This window comes from Dipodomys spectabilis, unplaced genomic scaffold (genome assembly GCF_019054845.1).
Source record: "Dipodomys spectabilis isolate Male_0828 unplaced genomic scaffold, ASM1905484v1 ptg000119l, whole genome shotgun sequence".
NCBI classification, from domain to species: Eukaryota; Metazoa; Chordata; class Mammalia; order Rodentia; family Heteromyidae; genus Dipodomys; species Dipodomys spectabilis.
This window is the reverse complement of record NW_024870796.1, coordinates 881,916-901,221: the sequence shown is the minus strand read 5'-3', so window position 1 is coordinate 901,221 and position 19,306 is coordinate 881,916. Positions and strand designations below refer to the sequence as shown.

Here is a 19,306-nt window from a genome sequence, read left to right as displayed (position 1 = left end):
TAGCCTTGAGCTGAAGAGCTGAGGGATAGCACCCAGGCCCAGAGTTCAGGCCCCACGACCGGACCCAAAAACAAAAATTAAAAAAAAAAAAAAAAAAATTCAGTGGCTTTTAGTGCATTTACAACATTGTGCAACTATTACCAGTGTAGTTTCAAGACACTTTTCATCACCCAAAAGTAATAACTCTCTCCTCCCATCCCTGGCAACTTCCCCTCTGGTGTCTATGGATTTACCAGTTCTGGATATAATGGAGTAGCTATTTGCCTTTCCCTCACTGAGTATGTTTCTCTTATTAGTGCCATCTGTACTTGATTTTTCCCCCTAATGTTTTGTTCTAATTCCTCTCTCATTTCCTTTTTTTTTTTTTTTTTTTCAGTCCTGGGGTTTGAACTCAGGGCCTGGGCACTGTTCCTGAGCTTCTTTTGCTCAAGGCTAGCACTCTACCACTTGAGCCACAGCACCACTTCCGGCCTTTTCTGTGTATGTGGTACTGAGGAATCGAACCCAGAGCTTCATGCATGCTAGGCAAGCACTCTACCACTAAGCCACCTTCCCAGATCTTAGATGGCATCTTGCAAATAACTTTTTTTTTTTTTGGGGGGGGGGTCTAGTCGTGGGGCCTGAACTCTGGGCCTGGGTGCTGTCCCTCAGCTCTTCAGCTCAAGGCTAGCGCTCTACCACAGCGCCATTTCCGGCTTTTTTTTCCTTTTTGTTTATGTGGTGCTGGAAAATCGAACCCAGGGCCTCAAGCATGCAAGGCAAGCGCTCTACAGCTGAGCCACCTTCCCAGCCCTTGCAAATAACTTTTTGCCTAGACTGGTGGCTGTGATTCAGCCCACTCTCCACCTCCTGAGTAGCTGGGATTACTATCATGAGCCCTTATGCTCTAATTTCTTTTTTTTTTTTTTTTTTGGGGGGGGGGAGTCCTGTCCTGGGGCCTGAACTCTGGGCTTGGACACTATCCTTCAGCTCTTCAGTTCAAGGCTAGCACTCTACCACTTGAGCCACAGTGCCACTTCTGGCTTTTTTCTTTTTGCTTATGTGGTGCTGAGGAATCGAACCCAGGGCCTCAAGCATGCAAGGCAAGCGCTCTACCACTGAGCCACCTTCCCAGCCCCTCATGCTCTAATTTCTTACTGTTTTTGTTTTAAGAAAAATACTTCAAGCCTGGCGCCAGTGGCTCATGCCTGTAATCCTAGCTAATTAGGAGGCTGAGATCTGAGGATTACAGTTCAAAGCGAGCCCCAGCAGGAAAGACCATGAGACTACTATCTCCAATAAACCACTAGAAAACTGGAAGTGGCTCAAGTGATAAAGCACTAGCCTTGAGCTGAAGAGCTGAGGGACAGCGCCCAGGCCCAGAGTTCAAGCCCCATGACCGACCAAAAAAAAAAAGAAAAAGAAAAATACTTAGTTCTATTAACTAAAAATAACATCAAGCCGGGCGCTGGTGGCTCACACCTGTAATCCTAGCTACTCAGGAGGCTGAGATCTGAGGATTGCAGTTCAAAGCCAGCCTGGGCAGGAAAGGTTGTGAGACTCATCTCCAATTAACTAAGAAAACTGGAAGTGGAACTGTAGCTCAAAGTGGTAGAGTGCTAGCTTTGAGGGGAAAAGTTCAGGGGCAGTGCCCAGGGCCCTGAGTTCAAGCCCCATGACTGACAAACAAAACAAAAACCAACTGGTATATGGAGGTCACACAAACACTTGCCAGCCCCAAACTCTACACCACCTCAGTGAAACTCTTCCATGGCCCTAGTATGCAATGCAGCTATTCACAATGGATTCCTCTTACAATTTAGTCATCAGAAATGATTTTCCACTTTTGTTGTGTTTGTGCTGGTACTGCTCAGGCTGGCTTTGAAGAGCAATCCTCAAATTTCAGCCTCCAGAGTAGCTAGGATTACAGGTGTGAACCCAACCAAGACCAGTAGATTTTCCCATTGCAAGGTGAACTTCTGGGTTAGGCGAATCCATCTGTATGAAATTCTGCATGGTTTCTGCATCTCATTGCAACACTCACGGAGCTTAGAGTCCCGCTGGTTCTGGGTACACTCCCACATCTGTTTTCTGTGAAGATGGAGGCCAGCTGCCGCCGCTGCTGCACTGGCTGGGTTCCTCAGGGCTCCTGATGAGTGATGTCAGCCTCAGAGCTCTCATGATCACTTCCACTGAAGCACACGGTGATGACATGGCCCAATGTGCCTGGAAGCAGAGTCCCCAGCCAAGCTACTTGCAGCCGAACCATCTGGACCATCAGCCCTGGCTGCCAAGGTACAGCTGTGGGCATTGGCTTGGGCCCAGCCCCCATCTGAGGGGCACCTTCCGCTTCCACTTGGCATCATAAATGCCAGATGGCTCAGCTTCTAGAAACGAGAAATTCCCAAGAGCCATTTCTTAGTTCTAAAGGAAATTTTATTTCACAGCATTTATAACAATGAGTTATGTAAACACATTACTAAAATATCAAAGCAGCCGGGTGCCGGTGGCTCACACCTGCAAATCCTAGCTACTCAAGGAGGCTGAGATCTGAGTTCAAAGACAGCCTGGGCAGGAAGCTCCATGAAGTGGCGCTGTGGCTCAAATGGTAGAGCATTCGCCTTGAGCTGAAGAGCTGAGGGCCAGGGCTCAGGCCCAGAGTTCAGGCCCCATGACCGACAAAAGAAAAGAAAATAGTGTCTTGATTTAATGGGCCAATAGTGGCTCAGTAACCCCTGCTTTATTCCTAAAAGCAAGTCAAGATGGACAAAGAACACACATTCTTCTTCCACAGGTAGTCCCAGAAAAGTGGTCCAAGCCCTGCAGGATTTACCACACGCGTGTGCGCGTGTGTGCGTGTTGATACTTGGGCGGTGGGCCCGGGCACGGCCAGTCCCTTGGCTTTTCCCCTCAAGGCTGCAACTCCCACCGGTGGAGCCGGAGCTCCACTTCTGGCTTGTGAGTGGATAAACGGAGATGAGAGTCAGGGACTCTTGGCGCCCAGGCTGGCCGGGAACCCCTCTGTGATCCCCAGAGCTCAGCCTCCAGCGCAGCTACTGCACCCCGCGAGGTCTCGGGAAGGCTTCCGTCCAGGCCCGAAAGATCTCGCAGGAGTCGGAACTCCAAGGCTCTTAATTAACAACCCTCAGGTGTCTCCAGGCACAAAGCAAAGAGGATCCCGACCCAGCCCACTTCACCCTCCCTTCCCTGCGGCAGGAGACCAGTGCGGCCATCGCTAGCCACCCGCCCCACTCGCGTGGCGCGCTACCGTGGAGGAGCGCGAGCGCGCACGCGCACACCACCCCTCTCATCCGAGCCAAGGTCAGCGTCACCAGCCCGCCGCCGCCGCCGCCCCCGAGGGTCCAGCCCAGTCCCTGCAGAGCAGGCCGCCCCGCCCTCACCCGCATGCGCACTGCAGCCTAGACGTTCCAACTACCACCCCCGGGGCGAGGGGCGAGACGCGCGTGCGCCTCACGGGGCTTTTTATTACGTCACCGCGACTCCAGCGCTCGCGGCTGGATCATGAGCACGCCGTTGGCGTTTTCGCGCTTGCGCATCTTCCTCTGCCAGGCGCGCGCCGCGGCGGCGGGGCTGACGTCGGGGTCGAGCTTCTTCTCCAGCAGGTGCATGCGCGCCGTGGTCTCAGTCAGCATGTCCATGAGCAGTTCCTGCTGCAGCTTCAGGTAGTTGTTTTCCTCCAACAGCACCTGGCTCTTGGTGCGCTGCACCTGCGCCGGCTTCCAGTTGGAGAGGGTCGGCGGCGCTGGTGGCGGCCGCGCCTGGGTCAGCTGACCCTCGGCGGCCCAGCGGCCCCCGCGGAACACGAACGCCTCGTCGCTGAGGCGCGTGCGCGGCGCGCCGTAGCTCAGGCCCAGCTCGGCCTGGCGCGTGCGGTGGTCCAGCAGGTAGAAGGTGGACATGGACGAGATGCGGCGCAGCGGAGGCCGTCGCGGCCGGAAACGGCGCGAGAAGTGGTCCGCCCAGAACTGCCGCAGCTGTTCCCACAGGCGGCCGGCGGCTTGGCTCCAAGCCAGGCACTCGAAGGCCTCCAGGGCGAGGAGTGATGGGCGGGGCCTTGTCGGGGGAGCTGCGGGGATGGAAGGAGGAGGGAGGGGGGCGGTCACAAAAGGCTGCACCCGGTGTCCTCAGAGATGCCGGTGAGCCTGAGGCCGACGGCTGGAGCAGTAAATGGTCCTGGGTCAGCAGCCTGCCCCCCCTTTGCTAAGCCAAGGCCCGGGTTAAGTAGATGGTCGGCCAACCCTGACGCTCAAGCTTGCCCAAGGACCACTTTGGGGAGTCAGACCCTGGGTACAGATATAGTCAGAGATCTAGCACCGGCAGGGCGCCAGTGGCTCACATCTGTAATCCTAGCAACTCGGGAAGCTGAGATCTGAGGAGCTCAATTCGAATTCAGCCCAGGCAGGAAGTTCCATGAGACTCCTACCTCCTGTTAAGAAGTAAAAAAGCTAGAAGTGGAGTTGTGGCTCAAGTACAGCGTCAGCCTTGAGCAAAACAGCTACTGGACGGAACCCAGGCCCTGAGTACCAGTACCCAAGTACTAGTCAAACACACACACACACAGAGAAAAACAAAACAGGCACAGATGGCTTAAGCCTGTAATCCTAACTACTCAGGAGGCTGAGAGCTAAGGATAACAGTTTGAAGCCAGCCTGGGCAGGAAAGTCTTTGAGACTAACAATATCCATTCATCACAGAAGAGCCAGGAGTGGAGCTGTGGCTCAAGTGGTAGAGCAATAGACTTGAGCAAAAGGCCCAGTATTCGAGTCCCAGGAACCACCCCACCCCACCCCACCCCTCAAAAAAAAGTAAGGCTAGACTCACAGGTGAGCAAGTAGTACTGTAATTGCACCATGAGCCGTTTGTGTGCTAGGTAGAATATGCCATAATTTAGAGGGAAGAAATAAAGTCCATTTCTGGGTGCTGGTGGCTCAGGCTTAGAATCCTAGCTTGTAATACTCAGGAGGCTAAGATCTGAGGAGGGTTGCTCAAAGCCAGACTGAGCAGTCTGTGAGACTTTTATCTCCAATAAACTAAAAAAAAAAATTTTTAATTTAAAAAGCAAGAAGTGGATCTGTAGCTGAGGTGATAAGAGGTGCTAGCCTTGAACAAAAAGCAGCACAAGAACAGTGCCCAGGTGCTGAATTCAAGCCCCAGGATCAGCAATAAAGTTCAAAATGGAAAAAACAAAACTAGGATTGCTGCTGCCCTTGGACAGGGTCCAGGGTGAAGAAAGACCAGTAGTAAAGATAAGTAGATTTGTAAAGGAGGATTTGTCTAGCTGCGATGGGCATGGGTAATAGGAGATAGGGGTGAGTTTTGTGTTTCATATGTGTGGAAGAATTTGGGTAGAGTTGGTCCTGGGTTTAGCACAAGAGGAAGCTAGAAGTGTGCACCTGGGCACCTTGTGTTCTATCCCTTGAGCCATGCCCCCTAACCGCACCTTGTGCTCAAACAGGCAAGCTCATCAGATTCTTCATTCTATTGGGGAGGATTCCAAAGTCAAGGTTAGATAGGGAGCCTGCAGAGTATTGTGGGATGTCTAGTATAACCAGCACTAAGATCACTCCCATCATTCAGTTATTTGACAACTTTGAACCTGAACCTGATCCCTGGCAGACCCTGATCTGAACAACATAACCTGTTTTTGCCTTTAAGGATATTCCTTGAATATCTTTCTTCCAGCTGGGAAGACAGATGTAGTGACATCCTGGGGCATGTACCTTTGCTGAGACCTTAGGATTGCTTAGGGTTCCAAGAAACAAGTGCTGTGCACACCGTTTAACCGTTGTTCTAAGCAGACCACACCCAAAAGGGATCTGAAGTCCAGATAGCAAATAGACAAGTTTCATTCTCTCTGTTGGTCTATTCACACCACTCTTAGTAAGGGCTGTTTCTATTGTATGAGAATAGGAGCTGCTTCTATTGTCCATGGAGGGGGAAAAGAGAAATAGAAAAGAGAAATAATGGGCAGGGTTACCTCCACTGCGCCTTCCTTAATTCAACACATACTTCTCACAGCTGGACAGAGGCTGGATAGTACCCTCCCAGGCACCCCATCTAGTTGAGGGAACTAGATTCCCATCTCTGGAATCCTCATCCAGCAAGGCCCAGAGAACCCTTCCCCAACATCTGCAGCTTGTGTGCCTCACCTGGAAGATGGGTTGGGGTGCCAAGCTGCTGTCCCAGGTTTGACCACATCTCTGAACCACTCAGCAACTGTGTACTAGCTATGACTCACAATGCCTCCAGCCCAACCCCAGGCCTCCCCAAGATAGAAGAGGCGTTGACAGCTCAGTGGTTAAAAACATGGACCCTTGGCTCACCCTTGCCTTCAAGTCGTGAATTTATTTAGCACTTATTTGTGTCCTGTGTATTAGAGGAGGTTCAGGGCTCATTTTGGTAGTGAGAACTTTTTTTTTTTTTTTGGTGCTGGAATTGAATCCAGGACCGGTACATGTAAAGTACATATTCTTCCATCTAGTGGAAGGCAGTTAGACCCTGGGAATACTGTCCTCAGACTGGATTGATGCTGGTCTGAAGAATGGTGAATTCTTGCAAGTCAAGATTGCTCTGAAGACTGAGCCTGGGAAGCAGGGCACCAGTGGCTCACGCCTGTAATCCTAATGACTCAGCAAGCTGAGATCTGAGGATCGCAGTTTGAAGCCAGCTCAGACAGGAAATTCCATGAGACTCTTGCCTCCGGTTAACCAGCAAAAAGCTAGAAGTGGTGCTGTGGCTCAAGTGATATAGTGTCAGCCTAGAGCAAAGTAGCTACAGGACAGAACCCAGGCCCCCACAACTGAAAAGAAAAGTTATAAGGGAAGTGCTTTCACAAGAGTGAGGCAGCAGGGGAGAGCAGAAATAAAACTAAAGCAAGAGTGTGGTGGTCTTGGTGTAAACTTATTTGGTCTGATGGTGAGCACAAATTGCAGCCCAGAGTGCGGTCTTCTTCAGGAAAGGAAGCCAGCATTTTGTAGCCTCACTCACTCTGTGTGTGTGTGTGTGTGTGTGTGTGTGTGTGTGTGTGTGTGTGTGTGTGTGTGTGTGTGTGTGTGTGTGTGTGTGTGTGTGTGTGTGTGTGTGTGTGTGTGTGTGTGTGTGTGTGTGTGTGTGTGTGTGTGTGTGTGTGTGTTTTCTGGTCATGGGGCTTGAATTCTGGGCCTGAGTGCTGTCCCTCAGCTCTTCAGCTCAAGTCTACTGTTCTAGTGCTTGAGCCACAGTGCCACTTCCAGTTTTCTGAGTGGTTTATTGGAGATAAGAGTCTCAGGGACTTTTCATGCCAGGGCTGGCTTTGATCCTCAGATCTCAGCCTCCTGAGTAGCCAGGATTACTGACATGAGCCACTGGTGCCTGGCAGCCTCACTCTTCTTTAGAGCCCTCATATTTCAGCCAGTTCATGGTAAGGGCACCTGTGAGTTACCGAGTGTATTAACAGTAATAAAGATTTGGGTGGAACACTTAACAGCATAGAGGAAGGAGGAAGAGAAGGGAATATTAAAATACAAGAAAGGGGGCTGGGAAGGTGGCTCAGTGGTAGAGCACGTGCCTTGCATGCCTGAGGCCCTGGGTTCGATTCCTCAGCACCACATAAGCAAAAAGAAAAAAGCTGGAAGTAGCGCTGTGGCTCAAGTGGTAGAGCGCTAGCCTTGAGCTAAAGAGCTGAGGGACAGTGCCCAGGCCCAGAGTTCAGGCCCCAGGACCGGACCAAAAAAAAAAAAAAGAGTCTCCTGAGCCAAGCACCAGTGGCTCATACCTGTAATCCTAGCTACTCAGGAGGCTGAGATCTGAGGATCACGGTTCAAAGCCAGCCCGGGCTTATCTCCATTAAACCATCAGAAAACTGGAAGTAGCGTTGTAGCTCAAGTGGTAGACCGCTAGCCTTGAGCTGTAGAGCTGAGGGACAGCGCTCAGGCCCAGAGTTCAAGCCCCACAACTGACCCAAAAATAAAATACAAGAAAGGGGCTGGGAAGGTGGCTCAGTGGTAGAGTGCTTGTCTTGCATGCATGAGGCCCTGGGTTCAATTCCTCAGCACCACATAAGCAGAAAAAACTGGCAGTGGTGCTGTGGCTCAAGTGGTAGAGTGCTAGCCTTGAGCTGAAAAGCTGAGGGACAGCACCCAGGCCCAGAGTTCAAGCCCTATGACCAGCAAAAAAAACAAAACAAAAACAAGAAAGTTACCAAATGGCTTCTAATTGTGGTACATGCAGTGAAGAAAATAAAGCAGAAAAAAATACACCAAGTGACTTCGGGACAGGGTGAGAGGTAGGAATTAATTTAGCCAAGGTAGTCAGAAAAGGCACTTCATGTTCATTAAATGAGACTCCAGCCTGTGCCAGATCTGGCGTCTAGAAGCAGAAAGCAGCTGTACATGGAAGGACAAGCGTCATGTTTGGGGATGGTGGAAGGAAGTGAAGTCAGTCCTAACTGCCATCACCTCTCCTTGTCATTTCTGACCTCAGGGGCCTCTTCCCAGGGCTTTCTAGTTAATTTACCCTTCTGCAAGGTCTGACCCAATTCCAGGGGAGCCAGCTCCCAAGGCCCAAGAGACCACATAGGAGGTGACAGCGCCACCTTCTGGGAATTTTTTTCATTAATAAATTTTCTTTTGTCTTCAGTGTGTACTCCCTGCGTCTGGCCTTGAATTCCTGGGCTGAAGGGGTTAGCCTGTCAGCCAACTGAGTAGCTGGGACTACAAGTGTTATTGAGATATAATTGATACAGTAAACCACATACATTCATAATGTATGCATTGATAGGCTTTGATTTGTTTGTTTTTTCCCAGGGCTGAGGACTGAAACCAGGGCCTTGTGCACGCCGGGCAGGTGCCCTTCCGCTGGGCTAAACCCCCAGGGGCCCCTAGGCTTTGATTTATGTGACATAACCTCCACTACCAATATCAGAATGAAGATATCCATTATCTCAAGAGTTCCTATATTTGCAATCAGTTGTATTTTCAGCAATTTTATACAAGTTGAATTATTCACTATGTACTGTTTGGCCAAGTGACTTTGGTTTCTTGCAGCATAATTTGAAATGTTGCGCATTTACACACAGTTTGTTTTCAGTTCACCTGCTGGTGAGAATTTGGGTTTCCAGTTCAAGATAAACTACAGATCAATGCTGGGAAGGTGGCTCAGTGGTAGGGCGCTTGCCTTGCATGCCTGAGGCCCTGGGATAAACTACAGATCAACAACTAAGCAGCTAAGGACAAGTCTGTACAAGTCTTTGAGTAGGTGTATGCCTTTTTTGTTTTTGTTTTGTTTTCTTTTGAGTTGGGTCTCTTATTTTCCTATGTAACCCAGACTGGCCTTAAATGTGAAATCCTTTAGCCTTAGCTTCACTGGGATTACAGGTGTACACCACCATGCCTAGCTTGGATGTATGCTTTCATTTCTCTTGAATTAATTCCTGGGAGTGGAATGTCTGGGTCATAGGGCAGGAATATGTTTATCTTTTTATGAAACTGCCCAACCTTTCTCCAAACTGGTTGTACTGCATCCTCTACAACAGTGAAAGTTTCTGTTCCTCTACATCCTAGCCAATACTTGGTATGGTAGAACCTTTTTGAGCCACTGCCTTGCATGCCTAAATCTGGCTTTAATTTGCATTTCTCAAACAGCTATGATGAACATTTTTTTATTGTGTTTGTTATCCACCTAGAGAAAGTGGTTGTTTCAAGTCTTTTGCCCATTAAAAAAAAATTGATCATTAAATTGCATTGAAAGTTTTCAGTGTTTTGACAGATGTATTTTGCAACTACTTCCTCTCAGGCTGTGACTTGCCTTTTAGAGTAAAAGTTTGTAATCTTTTTTTTTGGTCATTTTTAGGGCTTGAACTCTTTTCAGCTCAAGGCTAGTGATCTACCACTTGAGCTACAGTGCCACTTGCGGTTTTCTGGTGGTTTATTGGAGATAAGAGTTTCACAGACTTTCCTGCCCAGGTTGGCTTTGAACTGCGATCCTCAGATCTCAGCCTCCTGAGTAGCTAGGATTACAGGCATGAGCCACCAGCACCCAGCAAAGTTTGTAGACTTAAAAAAAATTGATGCCATCTAACTTGTCATTTTTTTTTCTTTCATACTTGATGCTGTTGTGTCATATTTGAGAACTCTACCAAAACTAAGGTTATTAGGATCTTCTGTGCTTTTCTAGAAAATATACAGTGTTAGCTTTACTTTTAGGTCTGTGCTCCATTTTTTAGTTAATTTTTATTCATGGAGAGGGTTTCTTGTATGAGTTTCCTTTTTCTGCATGACTTAAAACTATTTATAGAAAATGCCAGGCGGGGCAAGGGTGCCTCACACCTGTAATCCTATCTACTCAGGAGGCTGAGATCTGAGGAACACAGTTAAAAGCAGACACTTATCTCCAGTTAACCATCAGAAAACTGGAAGTGGCGCTGAGGCTCAAGAGGTAGAGCGCTCACCTTGAGCTGAATTGCTCAGAGACAGCTTCCAGGCCGAGTTCAAGCCCCATAACCGACAAAAAAAAAAAAGTTTGCCAGGTGCCAATGGCTCACACCTGTAACTGTAGCTATTCAGGAGGCTGAGATCTGAGGATCGTGGTTCAAAGCCAGCCTGGGCAGGAAAGTCCATGAGACTCTTATGTTCAATTAATCACAGAAAAAGCTGGAAATGGTACTGTGGCTTAACTGGTAGAGTGCTAGCCTTGACTGAAAAGGATCTCAAGGACGGTGTACAGGCCCAAAGTTCAAGCCCCAGGACTGACAAAAAGAAAAGAAAAAATTTCTTATTCATCTTGTAGCTGTATATGTGGTTCTTCTGTGTGCTTGCTCTCTCTGTCTCTCTCTCTCTCTCTCTCTTTTGTCTACCTATGATATAGAGAAGCATTTATTATCTCCCACTTTCTGTGATCAGGAATCAAGATGTGCCTTGTGGGTCCTTTGGCGCTGTGTCGTTTTTGTTGTTGTTGGTTGTGGGTGTTGAACTCTCAACCTGTGCGCTGTCCCTCAGCTCTTTAGCTGAAGGCTAACACTCTACCACTTGAGCCACAGCGCCACTTCCGGCTTTTTTCTTATGTGGTGCTGAGGAATCGAACCCAGGGCCTCAGGCATGCAAGGCAAGCGCTCTACCACTGCGCCACCTTCCCAGCCCCTAGTCTATTTCTTAGTTCAGGTTTTGTGAGTTGATCTGAGTGCCTCAGTTCCTCACTATTGGTGCCTTCTCCATAGTACAACTCACAGTCCAGCTGCTTGCTTCACTCTGCTCTCACAGATGCTATGAAGGACACATAAGGGGATAAATGCTGAGCTCCATGTTAAATACCAGTTGCTCAACATGTGGTGTAGGAATTGCATTTCACACACCTGTAATCCCAGGTACTCAGGAGGTAAAGGCAGGAGGATCTTAACCTCAAGACTAGTTTGGCCAACATTAGCAAGGTCAGCTTGACATGCTTCAGTCCAGTCCAGTGTCAGCTGGATCCATTGCTTTGGGTCTGTGTTGAGGCAGACTGTCATGGTCGTGGGAGGAGCCTGAGTTAGAGGAGGCTGCTTTCCTCATGACAGCCAGGAAACACAACTTTGCTCTTTTTCCCTTTTGAGACGGGGTCTCTTTATTTTCCAGATTAGGCCTGAACCTCTAGGCTCATTCGCTGCTCCTCCTGCCTTACACCCTTCCCACCCTCCATAGCTGCACTATAGGTTCACACAAACATGCCAGATGTGATGATCTTTCTCCCTTGGTCTCTTTATTTATTTAATTTTATTTATTTATTTAGTTTTTGGTCCGGTTGTGGAACCTGAACTCTGGGCCTGGGTGCTGTCCCTCAGCTCTTCAGCTCAAGACTAGCACTCTACCACTTGAGCCACAGTGCCACTTATAGCTTTTTTTTTTTTCTGCTTATGTGGTGCTGAGGAATCGAACCCAGGGCCTCATGCATGCAAGGCAAGCGCTCTACCACTGAACCACCTTCCCAGCCCAGTCTCTTTATTCTTTTGTTAAGTTTTGCTTTGTATATTTTGCTGGTATCTTGCCACAGGGTCTCACTGTGTAGCATAGTCAAGGCCTGACCTCCAATCCTCCTTCCTCAGCTTCCAGAGTGCTGGGATTATAGCTGTGCACCATCATACCTGACTTCTTTATTCTTGTACCAGTGCCATGATTTCCTGTTTATTGCAGCATAAAGTAAGTTTTGGTATCTTGTAGTAAATCTTGGAAAAATATAAAGATTTGCTTTGACCTTCTAGACCTTTTTGTATTTTCATATGAATTTTCCACAAATAAACACTCATGTTTGCTGTTCAGCGTTCTCTTAACAATTGGATGCTAGGGACCCTTCAAAGATTGTCTGAAGCCGGGCGCTGGTGGCTCATGCCTATAATCCTAGCTACTCAGGAGGCTGAGATCTGAGGATTGGGGTTCAAAGCTAGCCCAGGCAAGAAAGTCCATGAGACTCTTATCTCCAATAAACCACTCAAAAACCAGAAGTGGCTCTGTGGCTGAAGTGGTAGAGCACTCGCTTTGAGCTGAAGAGTGCAGGGACAGCGCTCAGGCCCAGAGTTCCAGCCCCACAACCAACCGAAAAACAAAAACAAAAAGATTGTCTGATAGGCATGTAATTAGAGCTAGGCTTTTTTTTTTTCCTTCAGTTGTGGGGCCTGAACTCTGGGCACTGTTCCCTCAGTTCTTCAGCTAAGGCTAGTGCTCTACCACTTTGCGCCACAGCCCCATTTTGTGCTTTTTCTGTTTATGTGGTGCTGAGGAATAGAACCCAAGGGCCTCATACATGCAAGGCAATTACTCTTAACACTGAGCCACCTTCCCAGCCCACTAGGATTTTTTTTTATTTATTTTTTGCTGGTCCTGGGGTTTGAACTTTGGGCTTGCGGCCCTGAGTTTCTTTTTGCTCAAGGTGACTGCTCTACCACTTGAGCTACAGTACCACTTCTAGCTTTTGTTGTTGTTGTTATGGGGCTTGAACTCTGGACCTGGGCTCTTCAGCTGGACTTGGGCTCAGCTCTTCAGCTCAAGGCTAGTGCTCTAGCACTTAAGCCACTGTGCCATTTCCAGTTTTCTGAGTGGTTTATTGGAGATAAGAATCTCATAGACTTTCCTGCCCAAGCTGGTTTTGAACCATGACCCTCAGATCTCAGCCTCCTGAATAGCTAGGATTACAGGTGTGAGCCACCAGTGCCCAGCTCACTTCTGGCTTTTTTGAGGGGTTTGTTGGAGATATAATTCTTAATGGAGTTTCCTGCCTGGGCTGGCTTTGAACCATGATCCTCAGATCTCAGCCTACTGAATAGGATTCTGGGTGTGAGCCACCAGCACCTAGCTGGGAGTTTACTTTATATATGCTTATAAATTTATTATGGAGCTATATTACAGGAGAACTGTAAATGAGTGAATTTATGGTAGATTTATGTTTACACACACTTGTGTGGTGTGGTGAATGCTATGTTTCTCACAAAATTTCTTTTTACACAGGGGCCTGTTTTCATTTCATGACAGCCTGAGGCAATCTGTACAAAACAGAATTGTGTTCTGGGCTTTTGATTTCAAAATAAGGTCTGGAGAGTTTTCTTGAATTGTGAAAGTCTGCTTTTCTTTTGAACTTGTTATTCTGTTGAAGCCTTTAAAAAGCTATGCTCTTAAAAATGAAGAAAGAATGCCTATATGTACATGATCCAGATTCCCTGCTGTCAGCATTATATCCTATTTTGCCTTATTTCTGAACCATTTATGTGCACTGCAGGACTTTATACCTAAAAACTTCAGAATGTGCCAGTCCTAGGGCTTGAACTGAAGGCTTGGGCACTGTCCCTGAGCTCTTTTGCTCAAGGCTAGCACTCTCCTGCTTGAACCACAGCTCCACTTCTGGATTTTTGGTAGCTAATTGGAAATGAGTATCACGGACTTTCCTGCCTGGGCTTGCTTTGAACCTTGATCCTCAGATCTCAGACTCCTGTGTAGCTAAGATTACATCTGTGAGCCACCAGCACCAGGCTGCAGCCCTGCTTTTTGCCGGTTATTTTGGAGGTAGAGTCTAAGGAACTTTCCTGCCCAGTCTAGCCTTGAAATGCAAGCTTGAGCCACACCATCAGTTCTGGCTTCTTGGTGCTTAATTGGAAGCACAAATACTGAGGCACGATCGCTCTATGTCTTTCTTGTTTGCACAAGCTTAACAGCCTCGCCATCTGCTTAACACAAACTGTGACGCAGAGTGATAAAGTTGGATAAAAGAGTAACACCTGTGAACTTATCAAATAAAATCAGGAATTTGTGGGCACATGGGCTTATCAAAAGCATCCTAGGTTGGGTGCAGATAACATACATGTAATCCTGAATACTGAGAGCCGAGTATCCAAGTTCAAGGCCAGTTTCAGCAGGGAAGTTTGTGAGACTCTATCTAAAAAACAACTAGTAAAAAACATGCCATGAGGGGCTGGGAAGGTGGCTCTGGGTTTGATCCCTCAGCGCCACATAAGCAGAAAAAGCCGGAAGTGGCACTGTGGCTCAAGTGGTAGAGCACTAGCCTTGAGCTGAAGAGCTGAGGAACAGCACCCAGGCCCAGAGTTCAGGCCCCACAACCAACAATAAAAAAAAAAAAAATGCCATGACTCAAGTGGTAGAGTGTTACCTTACCAAGTGCAAAGCCCTGAATTCAAATTAAAATCATATCAGAAAAACAAAGCCTACGAGTTTATCCAACACACTAGACCAGGGACGCAACACCCCTTTACCTTAATCACATAAAAGGAGGGGCACCTAACACTCTGGGGTAGGGTGACACCATGAACTATCATGTGCAGACCTCATGGATCAACAGGTAACAACAGAATTCTGTCCCTAGAGCTGCAGCTCAGCTGGGTCTCCCTGCTGGAGATGACCCACCTAAATTGCAATTGCCTGGCCCAGGCCCAGAAATTAAGCCTGAAACCAACTCTTATCCCTAGAGAACTCTGTGCAGTTGCCATCACCGGCTCTGGGACTGGGTTAATATCTAACCACCTGCAGTGATGCTCTTTTCATTTGTATCTGCTCTGTACTTGCCTTCAGCAAGGCACCTTTGAGCCCTAGAGCAACTTTAACCTTTCATTAGCCATTCTCCTGTAAGTCATTATGAAGTGAAATGTGTGATATGAGTTAATATTATTAAGATTAGAATAAAAACCAATTTGCTAATAGGCTTAGGACTGAGTGAAATTAGTAGAACTTTGTGAATTAACACCAGCAAAATTGTCACTGCTACTGTGAATTTACTGCTGCTCAATAAATTCTGACATTATAGAAAGACATGCATGACTATGTTTCTTAGTTCAGTTATGGCACTCAACAGCACAACATGGATAGATTGCTTAATACATTTGAATGTATTCCATTCCTGAACTCCAGAACTCAAACTTTCCTCAAACACATTAGTCTCAAGTACATAGAAAAGCCCAGTTGCAGTGATGGGAGAGAGGGAATGAGAGAGAAAGAGGGAACAGCTGATACTAAGCAAAAGGTAAGAAATGTACATATCACCCAACTTGTAAAAGACTTGTTTAATTGTGAAAGGTCATAGAATTCATAAGCAATGTAGATTAAAATGATGACTGTCATTGTGAAAATTAAAAGGTGGGGTTGGGAAGGTGGCTCAGTGGTAGAGCACTTGCCTTGCATGCTCGAGGCCCTGGGTTCGATTCCTCAGCACCACATAAGCAAAAAGCAAAAAGCCGGAAGTGGCGCTGTGGCTCAAGTGGTAGAGCGCTAGCCTTGAGCTAAAGAGCTGAGGGACAGCGCCCAGGCCCAGAGTTCAGGCCCCAAGACCGGACCAAAAAAAAAAAAAAAGATTAAAAGGTGTTTGTGACTTTAAAATGAATAAAATACATTTTAAAAAAGGACTTCCAGAGGGGGAAAATGGGGAGGAGGAGTGAAGGAGTAACATTGTCCAAAAAGAAATGTGTCCAGCTTGGTGCTAGTGGCTCACGCCTATGATCCTAGCTACTCAGGAGGATCACAGTTCAAAGCCAGCCTGGACAGGAAAGTCTGGGAGACTCTTTCTCTCTAGTAAACCACCAGAAAACCCAAGACCAACAAAAGGAAAAAAAAAAAGGCTGGGAAGGTGGTTTAGTGGTAGAGCGCTTGCCTTGCATGCATGAGGCCCTGGGTTCAATTCCTCAGCACCACATAAGAAGAAAAAGCCAGAAGTGGTGCTGTAGCTCAAATGGTAGAGTGCTAGCCTTGAGCTGAAGAGCTAAGGGACAGTGCCCAGGTCCACAGTTCATGCCCCATGACCACCACCACCAACAACAACAACAAAAAGAAAGGAAAGAAAGGTGTACATAACCTGACTTATGTAACTGTAACTCCTCTGTACATCACCTTTTTTCTTTTTCTTTTTTTGGTCGGTCATGGGGCCTGAATTCTGGGCCTGGGCACTGTCTCTCAGCTCTTCAGTTCAAGGCTACCATGCTACCACTTGAGCCATAGAGCCACTTCTGGTTTTCTGGTGGTTTATTGGAGATAAAAGTCTCCTGGAAGCCGGGCGCTGGTGGCTCACGCCTGTAATCCTAGCTACTCAGGAGGCTGAGATCTGAGGATCGCGGTTCAAAGCCAGCCCGGGCAGGAGAGACCGTGAGACTCTTATCTCCAATAAACCACCAGAAAACTGGAAGTGGCGCTGTAGCTCAAGTGGTAGAGTGCTCGCCTTGAGCTGAAGAGCTGAGGGACAGCGCCCAGGCCCAGAGTTCAAGCCCCACGACCGACCAAAAAAAAAAAAAAAAGTCTCCCGGACTTTCCTGCCTGGTGTGACTTTGAACCTCAGTCTGCAGATCTCAGCCTCTTGAGTAGCTAGAATTATAGACATGAGCCTGTACAGTGTGTGGCTGGACATCACTTTTATAATAACAATAATTTAAAAAAAAAGGAGCCGGGCGCTGGTGGCTAACACCTGTAATGCTAGTTACTCAGGAGGCCAAGATCTGCGGACCAAGATTCAAAGCCAGCCTAGGCAGGAAAGTCCGGGAGACTCTTATTTCCAATTAACCACCAGAAAACCGGGAATGGTGCTGTGGCTCAAGTGGTGAGCACTTGCCTTGAGCTGAAGAGCTGAGGGACAGTGCCCAGACCCATAGTTCAAGCCCCACAACTGACCAAGAAAAAAAGAGTTTAGTTAGTCCTGGGCTTGAGGAGCCAGCATACAAAAGGAGAGCTGACAGGCACACTAGACCATATAGGATAATGAAGGCTGGGGCTGAAGGCATGGCTCAGTGGCAGACTGCTTGCCTAGCAGGTACAAGGTCCCATCCACCCCCAGCACTGAAAATCAAAAGTGGATTGAAGTGCCTAAAGAAGGAGGGAAGGGAAGAAGTGGGGGTCAGGTAGCCCTGAAAGGAAAGTACAGCTTCCATTGTAATTCCCAGTTTAGGATGGCACAAGCCTGAGTTCAAGTCCCTCAACAGACAAAAAAATATAGTTCTGGAAGTCACTTGTTCCAATTAAAAAACTTTAAATGTACATAAAGGAAGAGTATATGAGCAAGTTACTCCAGCAAATCTAAATGCTAAAAGATGGCGAAACTGAAGAGAATTTAGTGGGGATGTGAGGGAAGAACTAATTCCATCTAGAATGGAAGGCAAAAGGAGAGTGGAGAGTTGGAGGATGGCTTCTTTAGATGAGAGAAGGGAACAGCACATGTAAAATCGGTGTTGTGTTTGGGAACAACCAGGTGCAAAGTGTGTTGGGCCAGGTTCTGGTGGATCATATTTGTAATCCTAGGCTCAGAAGGCTGAGATTTGAGGATCCCAGTTTGAAGCCAGCACTGGCAGAAAAAGTCTGTGAGACTCTTACCTCCACTAAACCACTAAAAAAGCTCGAAGTGGAACTGTGGCTCACGTTGTAGAGTGCTAGCCTTGAGCAAAAAGTACCCAGGCCCAGAGTTCAAACCCCCATGACTGACAAAACACACACACACAAAAAAAACTTTATTAGCATATTAGCTTTACTATGAAAATTTCCCTGGCTTCTTTGCTTTTCAGTTGGGTGCTGTTTTTGGTTATAAGGAACAAAATCCACTGAAACTAACGTTTAAGTATATTGAGATGTTGAAGAACCCAAAGATACTGAGCGCTGGTAGCTCACACTTGTAATCCTAGCTATTCAGGAGGCTGAGATGTGAGGGTGGTGGTGGGAAGCCCGCCCGCCCGGGGAAGGAAAGTATGTGAGACGCTTGGCTCCAATTAACCACCAGAAAATCAGAAGTGGAGCTGAGACTAACATGGTAAAGCACGAGCCTTGAGCACAAAAGCTGAGGGACAGCACCCAGGCCCTGAGTTCAAGCCCCAGGACTGGCAAAAATAAAATAAAAATTTGTCTACCTCGGCCTCCTGAGTAATTGCAACCAGAACTGGCTTTGTGTTCTCCTTTGCTTTTTCACTTTCCTAGAAAAATGGAGATAAGGAAAGCAAAGACTCTTCTGGTGTAGTTGGAGGTCACTAAACTCAAACATCAAACCTTTCTTTACTCCCTTTTTCTCCTTCCAAGTGGCAGGCAAGAATAGAGGTAGCTGGCTGTAGTCGTAGACACTACACCCACTAATTCTAGTCTTTCTCTAGCATGCAAAGCTCTGAGTCGCAAATGGCGGGGAGACTCGGACGTCCAGACCCTGGGCCACTTCCCTTTTCTGCGGTTTTCAGTAGATTGACAACGGTTATAAAAATGGCGGCTCGACGGTGAGTCGTCCCTCCGCCTCGTTCTTTTCTCTCAGCCCTGCCAGCAGGGCACGTCCAATCTTAGTGAAGTCAAACCTAAGGTTATCCCTTTCTAGCTCGAGTTTTACGTGAGGCAGAGAAGAGGCTGCAGGCTTCGGGGCCAGAGCCGTGACTCTGCAGGAAGGATGGCGCCTGCTTTCAAAGCGCTGGCGCAGTCCCAGCCGAGCACGGCGGGGGATCCTTCAGGGACCGACCCGGGGCCCGCGCTCGCTACTCTAGTACGCGACCCTCGCTGATAATCGGCCTGGCGCACCCATCCAGCGAGGGGCAGCAGAAGCCAGGGCCAGCTTCACACATCTGGATGGGCACGGAAGGTGGGGCTCGCGGCGCTGGGCGAGGCGCCCACTGAGGCCACGGGGCAACTAAGAGCGAGAACGCGGGCGAGCCCACCCCGCCCCGCCCTGCCCCGCCCCCGGACGCGCGCGCCCACCCGATTGCGTCCCTCCCCACCTTGCCTTCAGCCCAACCAACAGCCACTTCCTGCCTCACTCTCGACCAATCCCCACGCTCCACGAAGAATAGCCCTAGGGGGCGTATGGGAAGGTATATAGAGCGATAGCCTCACCGGCCAACCGAATCTCGGGTCCTACG

General features: G+C 48.1%; 2 protein-coding genes across 3 annotated transcripts in view; one reads left to right on the top strand and one right to left on the bottom strand.

Moving 5' to 3' along the window:
* Window positions 1–3,212: 3,212 nt before the first annotated feature.
* Cby3 (chibby family member 3) lies at window positions 3,213–3,899 on the bottom strand. Its single transcript, XM_042688978.1, has one exon. The coding sequence runs from the start codon at window positions 3,897–3,899 to the stop codon at window positions 3,471–3,473; it is 429 nt and encodes a 142-aa protein (XP_042544912.1). The 3' UTR covers window positions 3,213–3,470.
* Window positions 3,604–19,306, top strand: part of Canx (calnexin) — a 48,781-nt gene continuing 33,078 nt past the window's right edge. The window contains exon 1 of one of the 2 annotated variants that reach the window (XM_042688973.1): window positions 3,604–3,662. The gene's annotated coding sequence lies outside the window, so the exon portion shown is untranslated. Of the gene's footprint in view, window positions 3,663–19,241; window positions 19,259–19,306 lie in introns of those variants that run through there. The other variant, XM_042688976.1, reaches the window with a different exon arrangement.

Excerpts from the sequence above, each read along its gene's own strand:
- Cby3 (XM_042688978.1), bottom strand. The coding sequence starts at position 3,899 with ATGTCCACCTTCTACCTGCTGGACCACCGCACGCGCCAGGCCGAGCTG.